The following is a 10,109-nucleotide window of genomic DNA, read 5'->3' as shown; positions in this document are numbered from 1 at the left end:
GTGTCAAAGCGGCCTTGATGGGAGAAGCAGGGCCCCCCCCCCCCCCCCCCCCCCCCCCCCCCCCCCCCCCCCATAGGCATCCCCCCCTAGGTGTCCCCCCCATAGGCGTCGGACCCTCGGGTGTGAAGCCTGGAGGCGTAGTACCCGTGCCTCTAGCTACCCAGTACTGAGAAGCCTCTGCCATCTGAGCAGGCATCATCCGTGTGATGAAGCCCATGAATGCATCTGCACTCATAGAAGCAGGATCTGGAAACTGGTCTACCATACTAAAGTCCTGCACAAAGAAAGTAAAATAAAGCGTCAGAACACCTTTTTTTAAAATTAACTTTAAGCTTAATTTTAAATCAACATCCTCACACAAACACTTACAGGCCTAGGCCTCGACGAGTGAGGCATCATCGATAAGATCTTGCACCGTATCATCGTCTATCTCTAATTGCAAACATAACTCTGCCCCAACTCGTTCTGGCAGATTGTCTTCATCCATTGCATCTTCATCTACAAGTGTCAATTCTGTCTCGTCTGCGTCATCCCTCGTATATCTGTCAGCTTCCTCTGCCATACCTTCATCCATCTCATCTAATGTCACAGCAGTATGGACGTTGTCTGACTTACTTTCCTCCAGGAGCCCTTGCCCTTCAAATACTTGTTTATTTCTTGGAGCAACCTGAACCACAAACCACCATTGTCGCTCTCGAGGGTCCGGTACAAAGACCACTTGCTCGCAATGTTCGGGGAGCGCAAATGTGTCGCTCGCATCTGTCCAAACCTTTGTAGAATCTATTTGCACAAGTTTTTTTCCATCTCTGCGTACCGTTGCATTGCGACCAGAAGTAATCACCTTGAACCACTTCACATCCAACAAAAACATCTCAAACCTCCTGAAGCTGACTTTTAGGATATCTGACACAAGACCACAATAATCCAAGTTGCTAGTGCTCTCATTCGTGTCTCTGGCACTGGACATGCTCTTTTGCAGGAAACTAACCATTACCCCACTGTCAAATGTGTTTCTTGTGATATCAATTTGTTGTGTTCTGAAATGCTTTCCATGCGACCACAGTTCCATATATGTATGATACTTCCAGTCACATCCAATAGCCAGCTCCTCCTCTTCTAGAGATATGGGTTCTCTGATCTGTCGAGCTGCTCTCACTGTCTTGTCCAACCATGCCATTGTAGGAAATTCAGGTAGAGGAGCGAGATAGTCTGGCAAGGGTAAGCCTCTAGTCGTTCGGCTTCGTACCTTTCAAGCCATTTTTGCATCGACGCTGAATTTAGTATACAGAACTTCATTTTATTCGGCACCCCTTGCCCTTGCAGCTCCTCTCCCACCAGTCTTGCATCCTCCACATCGCTCCATAGTCGAGGCATTTCTGGGTCAGAAACGGATAGAAATTCGGTCGTCAATACAAGAGACTCTTGCACCAGCCATCCTTCTGCCATGCTCCCTTCTGAACGCGCTTTTTGGCGAACAAAACCCTTAAGTATTTTCATGAACCGCTCTAGAAAGAACATCCAACGGCTGTGGACTGTACCTGCCACTGCAACCTCATCTACTACATGGATGAGCAAGTGCATTTGGATAGTTAGGCAGCTCGTGGGTAGATACTTCTCAATCATGCAAACTGCCTCAATGGAGTTAGCCCTTGCGACTGCAATAGATTCCTCCCGTATCTCCTTGGAAGTGATCCACCACACTAGCTCTGAAATCTTGTATATGCAGGTTCACACTTCCTCCGTTAAACACCCCTTGATCGTAATTGGAAGAATGAATTCCAGTCGTGCGATTTCAGTCCTGACAGTGATTGTCACGGGTGAATGCTGTCTTGAGACATCGCATATATCATGTTGGTGTCCTGAACTCTGAAATCACCCTTTTAACTTGTCTCTCTTCATTTTTTAGCAATACCCATGGCGCTCTTGGAAGTTTTGTTTGGCCAGCTGCATTGGTGAAAGGCCATATCTCTGGCTTCTTTCCAACTGACTGCAAATCATCTTGTGAAGCTGGATTGTCTTTCATTCCCATGATTGTCTTCCAGAGGAGCTCTCCCACATTCTTGAATATATGCATTGGATCCAACAAATGGTTAATTAGTAGATCACCCCAGTACGGCAACGTATGGAGAATGGACAAACGTTTCATTTCTGGAACAGGTTGCCCCTCATGTTGCTCCCATCGACGACGCCACTCTTGTACATGCATAGGACGACATTCGACACGACCAAGCTAACCTTCGTGCAAGTGATGGCCATCTGGAAGATAACGGTGGTGGCCTTGATAAATTGTCTTTCGAAGAGAGGCAAAATAGCGCACATCCAAAGACTGCCCGCAAATTGGACATGCATTGTATCCCGAAGTTGTTAGCCCTGCATATATTAAAGCATGAATCAGGCCAAGGCAAAGTGCTTGCGAATAGCGAGAATTTTGTAAATCAAGAACCATTACCAGAAGCTTCTCCGTATACTGGCCAATCATGCATAGTCCACATAAGAAGTCCATGGATCCTTGCATGCTGTTCTCCTATTGGTTCAACCGCATCTGCTATGTCGATCCCATGCCATAACTCCTGGAGCTCGTCAACTAGTGGAGCTAGATAAACATCCATGTTTTTTGCCTTGAACTTACCAGGTACTTGAATCAAGCTTAATATCAAATGACCCTTCTTGATGGCAAGCCACGGCGAGAGGTTGTAATTGATAAGGCACATAGGCCAAGTGCCCCCTGAAGAGCTTCTGAAGCCAAATGGATTGACTCCATCCATTTCCATGCCCAAACGCAAATTGCGTGGTTCACTCTTAAAATGTGGCCAGGTATCTTCAATGTGCCTCCAGGCCTTTGAATCAGCGGGCACCCTAAATGTTGCGTTAGTGGATCTATTCGTAGAATGCCACCGCATCACTTTTGCAATGGAACCACAACAAAACATGCTTTTTATCCTAGGAATAATAGGAAAATACCGCAACACTTTAGTTGGCACTGTCTCGCCAACTGCATCTTGTTTGTAGTGCATTGCTCCACACTTATGACACGATAGACAATCTGCGAATTCATTGCGAAAAAGAATGCAATCATTTGGACATGCATGAATTTTGTTGTAGTCCAAGCCAATTGAGGTCACTAGTTGCTTTGCGTCTGGCTTGGAGGGGGGCATTTCATTGCCAGCCGGGAGAAGTTGCTCCCGCAACAACCTGTTTAAGACACATTAAAATAAAAATCTCTCCAAGCACGTTACCGTGCAATCGAAAATCTCTTTTGTAAATTACGTACCTAAACAAAGCAGTGATGCTTGCATTTGACCACCCGTACACTGACTGAAGATTCAAAAAGGCCAGACAAGTACGAAGCACACATATTTTGGCGCCTTCATAGATTGGTTGACGTGCCAACTTCCTCAACATGTCTTCAAGAGATAGGCGCACGGCTTCTGGTGTTGCTTCGTTAGCGTTCTCCGCGCTTGTCTGGAAGAAGGCATCCAACATCTTCTCCATGCCGTCGTCTTCTGTCTGTAAGTCCTTTTCTGCTTCCATCCTTGGATCTATAATTGTCGGACCTTCACGCATAATCCTTTTTCTCTCTCTCTCAGATGTAGGTGCTATGTCACGAAAATCAATGCCCGTTCCGTAGGAGTCGTATCGTAGATTCTGTATGGTTTCTCTAGCAAACTCTCCATACTTGTGCAAATGCTCATTACATATCCTACGCTTGTGCAGGATTTGATACTTGCAGAGCGTGCATGAGCATGCAATCTTTTCCTCCATGTTAGTTGATGGCGTTGCCATCTACAATGATTATGAATGTTGTTTTAATATATATACTCCTCACAATGTAAACTACCTCTCATTCTCTAGTCTTGCCCAATCTCCGTACACCTCGGTCCAGAGGTGTACGGAGATCAAGACCACCGGGTCAAAATCTCGTCTTTATTGGTCAAATCCTATATGGGTAGACACATACGTGCACTCCCAGGTGTACATGGAAATGCATGTAGCGGGCAAAACCCCTTTACCTCTTTTAGTTCCATAGTTTCTTCTAGAGAGAGAGAGAGAGAGAGAGAGAGAGAGAGAGAGAGAGAGAGAGAGAGATAGAGAGTGTTTCTGTCCTTTTCACACATGCAATTGGTCAGCCAACCTAACTCTTTCTCTCTCTCTTTCTCTATCTACTATCTATCTCTCTCTCTATCTCTGTAACTATCTGTAGTTAATTCTTTCTCTCTCTCTCTCTCTCTCTCTCTCTCTCTCTCTATATATATATATATATATATATATATATATATATATATAACACTCTCTATCTCTTTATTTCTCTCTCTCTCTCTCTCTCTCTCTCTCTCTCTCTCTCTCTACGTACCCTATCTCTCATTCTTTCTCTCTCGCTCTCGCTCTCGCTATCTCCCTTTCTCTCTCTCTCTCTCTCTCTCTCTCTCTCTCTCTCTGTCTCACTCTCCACTTCTCTATCTCTCTCTCTCTCTCTCTATATATATATATATATATCACTCTCTTTCTCTCTCTCTCTCTATTCCCTATCTCTCTCTCTCTCTCTATATATATATATATATATATATATATATATATATATATCACTCTCTTTCTCTCTCTCTCTCTATTCCCTATCTTTTTCTCTCTTCCTATTTCCCTATCTCTATCTCTGTCTCGCTCTCCACTTCCCTATCTCTCTCTCTCTCTCTCTCTCTCTCTCTCTCTATATATATATATATATATATAAATATATATCACTCTCTTTCTCTCTCTCTCTATTTTCCTATATCTCTATCTCTCTCTCTCTCTCTCTCTCTCTCTCTCTCTCTCTCTCTCGCTCTCTACTTCCCTATCTCTCTACGTACTGATCGAACGAGCGACTGAGCTAGGGAGATCCAGAAGCCCACGACTGCGGAGGCCAGACTACACAACATCAACAGAGGCTGCACCAGACGATCCAGGTCACTTTGGCTCGACTTGCACAACGCCTAGTCAGACTACTGACCATGGAGGAGATTGATGAGGTCCGCCAGCGAGACAGATGCTAGATCTCCTATGATCTACCTATCCCAGCTAGCTGTTTTAGCTGCTTAGTCCACACCCAGCAGTTTAGGATTCCATAATATTTTATTTTGTCATTTTGTCATCTTGTTATTCTGACTTGTATCAGATCCACCACATTGTAACTTTCTGGTCTCATAGGTCACTTTGGCCTTTTGAAGACGTTAATATTAACATTTAATTTCTTTTCTTTCTTTAATTTTAATTTTTTACGCATACATTAATTCTCTCTCTCCCTCTCTCTCTCTCTCTCTCTCTTTAGTTTTAATTTCCTACGCATACATTTTTCTCTCTCTTTAATTTCCTACACACACACACACACTTCTCTCTCTCTCTCTCTTTCCTACACACACACCTCTCTCTCTCTCTCTCTCTCTCTTTCCTACACACACACACACACACACACCGCTCTCTCTCTCTCTCTCTCTCTCTCTCTCTCTCTCTCTCTCTCTCTCTCTCTCTCTCTCTCTCTCTCTCTCTCTCTCTCTCTCTCTGTCTCTCTCTCTCTCTCTCTCTCTCTCTCTCTCTCTCTTTCCTACACACACACACCCTCTCTCTCTCTCTCTCTCTCTCTCTCTCTCTCTCTCTCTTTCCTACACACACACACCTCTCTCTCTCTCTCTCTCTCTCTCTCTCTCTCTCTATCTCTATCTCTCTCTCTCTCTCTCTCTCTCTCTCTCTCTCTCTCTCTCTCTCTCTCTCTCTCTCTCTCTCTCTCTCTCTCTCTCCACATCGTCTCTCTCTCTCTCTCTCTCTCTCTCTCTCTCTCTCTCTCTCTCTCTCTTTCCTACACACACACACACACGATGTGTAGAGAGAGAGAGAGAGAGATTGAGAGAGAGGGGTTGGCGGGCGGGGGGGGGGGGGGGGGGGGGGGGGGAGAGTGCCATAATACCTGCGCAGCAGGTTTCAGCCAAGATCTGAGCGCACGCGTTGAGGGCGAAAATGGCGCCTGTGTCGTGCGGGTTCCCCTTTTTTTAGCGCCAAAAAGTGCATCGATATACGCATCGAAATAGCCGTCGATATACGTGTGGAAAATTTTGCCTTTCCACGCGTATTTCCACATGCATATTGACACACTTTTCGACGCATACATCGACAGGGTCAAAGGACGTCGATATCCGCGTGGAAAGGTACGGACATCGATATATAAGGCGTCGATAACTTTGGGTTATGTTGTAGTGCTTACCACCTCCACTGCTAGGACCACAACCACCACATTCAAGAATCACTTCTATGAATCAAGTGGGTTGTGAGTCATCTATTGCTTGTTTGGAAGGGTGTGAGGAAGATAAAGACTCTAATATTGCCTATGGGATTGATGCGCTTGAAGAAAGTCCACAATACTACATGGAGGACTATTGGGGATAAGTCAAACATGTCTATCAAGTAGCAACTCTTGCTGTAAGAGGCCAAAATATCAATTACACTACTAAGAGACCACCTCTTCAATGCTATGAGTGTGGAGGTCCACATCGTGTGGCCGAGTGTCCTATTAGGCTACAAAAGAACGCCACACTAATGCAAACCAATCAAGAGAGCACGTCTAAAATGCCAATACTCATGTGTAATCCATGTGGTATAGATCATTTGATAACCCAGTATCCGAATAATCCAAATGCGCCAAAGATCACGCCATTAAACTTGATTGAGGTTACCAAGGAGCCATCACAAAGTACACCTGTGGTACCAGTAAACGTACTCACACGATTGATGCTCCAAAAAAACAAATTATATTCTTGAAGAAAGAGACACGGCATCAATTGCCCAATCTCAGAAGAAGAAGAAAACACGAAGGAAGAGATCGCAAAAAGCAGCGAAGTCAGACCCTAGTTCAAAGACCAACAGAGGGACTGGTGACGACCCCGTATATATGAACGACACTGAAGAGGATTCTGATTCAGGTGAAACAATGGAGACCAAAACCACCACTAGGAAAGAAATCAACAAGCAAGATCGTCATGAGCCACAATGGCCAGGTTCCAAGAAGAAGATAGCAACTTATCCAAACCCTACAGAGGAGATCGAACGGGTCAAGCAATTAAGGAGTTTGGTAGAAGATACCCAAAGATATCTAGAGCCACCACCTAGGCAAATCCAGGTTACAGACACAATGTTCCCTACGCAACAACAACCTCAAAAAGTCCATAGACCCCTAGCCATACCTAGTGTCATCCAAGAAGAAAGTGACTTAAACTCATGGGAAAGTGTGTGTACTCACTTCTTGTTGGAAAGAATGTTTACAGAGGGACTACCTGACCCTATTGAAGAAATGGAGATCCCATCTTCCCCACGTCAAGGGACTGAAGCATAAAAGGTGCCATTAAATATTTCCAAATTGATGGATTTCATGGCTTTAGAGGCTAGAACCACCATCATGTCCAAACTATATGGAGACCCTGAGCTATTCTTAGGTCTTCAATCTTTCTTCAATGGAGAACTGAAGGTCGGGCTACCACAATTTCCACAGATGGATGGAGCTAGGGAGATGCCAATAGAGGAGGAACACTTAGATCCACAACCCAACCTAGATGAGAACCTTACCTATTAACAAGTTGGGACAATACTTTGAGGGTGATGAATCCAATGCAGCCATACCAATCACTACCAATGGATTCCTTGATGGTGGCGCTGGGGTTAGCATTGTGACTAAAAATTGCTAGGAAACTATGAGAAGACCTCACCTTGGAACCACAACCATAGTAGTAAAGATTGCCAATGGGTCTATTGTTAAACCTATTGGGATGCTAGAAGATCTCAAGATCAAGGTCTTTGGACATAAATAAGAATTACCTTCATTGTTATGGATTTCTCCAAGCACACTATGGCATTTGAGCTGATCTTAGGACGTCTTTTCATGAGGGAAGCAAAAAATTGTGCATGACTGGTCTAAAAACCATGTCTACTTGCAGTTCCAAGATTCTATCATTTGAGTGGATCTTGTAACTGGTTGAGCACATCCTCTAGAAAACAGGTTTATAATTGATCATAGATCTGGCACCACAGTTCACTCGGCCCCATTGTAGTATTGTTACACGTGTAAAGCGCACACTGATGTTGGGGAAGATTCTCCTTATATGGATGTACTACCTGGGATCATTGAGCCGAACAATGTGGATTGGGTCCACCTAGTAGCAACCATAGACACTTGGGGAAATAGGGGGATGACCTAGGTAACACCTGAAGGGGATGAAATGACACCACTCGTACCCTTAAATATGCTAGAAGCAATGCATATAGCTTCTGATGACCTACAAGATGAAGGTCTCACTGGCATTCAAACCAGTAACGTCTCACAAGACTATAGCCCACACGATTTGGGGTCAGGATCATCAATTGAAATTGACTCTAAGGACAAAGAATCTGAGTCAAATCTTAGTGCAAATGTGGGGACAAACCATTCAGGGCCCAGTGGTACCCTAGATGACAATCTATCTAAGGGAGCAGAAGACACAAGTAGCAATTCATCTAGTGACTCTTCACTAGAGATCGGCCGTAATAAAAAATTAGACAAGAAGAGTAAGAGATATAAAAGGCGAAGATATTTAGCATATGTGCGTGCTAGAATAAAGGAAAGGAAATCTACAACATAATGGATTAATTATATAGGGGCATGTGATGCTCATTGGAAGTTGGTAGATAATTGGGGTGAATACCTTCAAATCGTTATGTGGTGTAGTCCACAACCCATTGATATCGCACAACTAAAGGCTACAGAGAAGCCAAAGTTGAGCCGTACCGTAAGGAGACAACAAAATCAAAAGTTAGCTCAACAACAAAAGGAATCAGAAGTGAAATCACAGTCCATAGAACAACAGGACCCCACAAACTTGCACCCTGCACCTGAACATTTCAAATCCTACACCACAGAGGAACGTAAGGTTGTGTATACAAAGGCTCAAAGAAAACCTGTCGATGGAAGTAATGGAGTTTATGACGGCCCAACGATAGTTAAGAAAATAGAATTAGCAGACCGAGAAGAAGAGTCCAAACCTATCTTCATTGCCCAAGATCTGACAGAGACTGAGGAGTGTGTACTTAAAGAACTTCTCAAGCAATTTAGGGATATATTTTCTTGGACATATCATGATATGAAAGGTGTTCCATCTTTTGTGGTACAACACACAATCCCCATGAATAGCATGGCTAAACCAGTTTAGCAACGACCCTACCCAATGAATCCTAAATATGCACAGATCGTTCAAGAAGAGATTGAAAAGCTTGTGAAATGTGGATTCATATACCCTATTGAGCACTCAGAATGGGTGTCTCCAATAGTGATTGTGCCAAAAAAGAATGGGAAACTAAGAGTGTGCGTGGATCTCAAAAAGGTCAATGCCACCACTAGGAGGGACCATTACCCCTTGCCATATTCAGAACATGTGCTTGAAAGAGTTGCAGGGAAGGAAGCTTATAGATTTTCAAATGGGTATTTACAATCAAATCACAATTGCGCTAGAGGACCAAGCTAAAACAACCTTTATAATCGAATTTGAAGTGTTTGCATTTTGTATTATGGATTTTGGCTTAACCAATGCCCCTGCTACCTTTCAAAGATTAATAAACACTGCTTTTAGAGAATATTTGAGGGAGTTTTGTGAAGCTTTCTTAGATGACCTTTGTGTTTATTTCTCCTAGAAAGAACTTCTATCATGCTTATGAAAAGTGTTTGAGAAGTGCAGCTTGTATTGCATCTCCTGTAATCCTTTCAAATACCAATGATGGATTAAACATGGAGTCATTTTAGGGCATATAGTGTCCAAAAATGGGATTTCCACAGATGAGAGCAAAATTAAAGCCATTGTTGAATTGCCACCACCTACAAACTATAAAGGAGTTCAAAGGTTCATGGGCCATGTTGGTTATTACCGACGGTTTATTTTAAACTTTGCCGAGATAGCTCGTCCTTTGTACAAGCTTCTTATTGAGTTCCACTGGACCGCAGAGTGTGACCATGCTTATGAGTCATTGAAAAAGACCTTGACTAGCGCTCCTATTCTACGAGTACCCGATTGAAATGTAATTTTCCATGTGCATATTGATGCATGCTATTGGGTGTGTACTAGCTC

General features: G+C 43.7%; 1 protein-coding gene across 1 annotated transcript; it reads right to left on the bottom strand.

The window, feature by feature from the left end:
• Nucleotides 1-373: 373 nt before the first annotated feature.
• LOC147447713 (uncharacterized) lies at nucleotides 374-1,069 on the bottom strand. The gene has a single exon (XM_086523665.1). The coding sequence runs from the start codon at nucleotides 1,067-1,069 to the stop codon at nucleotides 374-376; it is 696 nt and encodes a 231-aa protein (XP_086379791.1).
• Nucleotides 1,070-10,109: the final 9,040 nt, after the last annotated feature.

The sequence above is a fragment of the Adiantum capillus-veneris genome, chromosome 11, assembly GCF_014529385.1.
Source record: "Adiantum capillus-veneris isolate H3 chromosome 11, ASM1452938v2, whole genome shotgun sequence".
NCBI classification, from domain to species: domain Eukaryota; kingdom Viridiplantae; phylum Streptophyta; class Polypodiopsida; order Polypodiales; family Pteridaceae; genus Adiantum; species Adiantum capillus-veneris.
The sequence above is the reverse complement of the archived record's forward strand: the minus strand, read 5'-3'. Positions and strand labels throughout refer to the sequence as shown.

What these genes read in the sequence shown, in the direction of transcription:
- LOC147447713 (XM_086523665.1), bottom strand. Translation starts at nt 1,069, where the DNA reads ATGGAACTGTGGTCGCATGGAAAGCATTTCAGAACACAACAAATTGAT.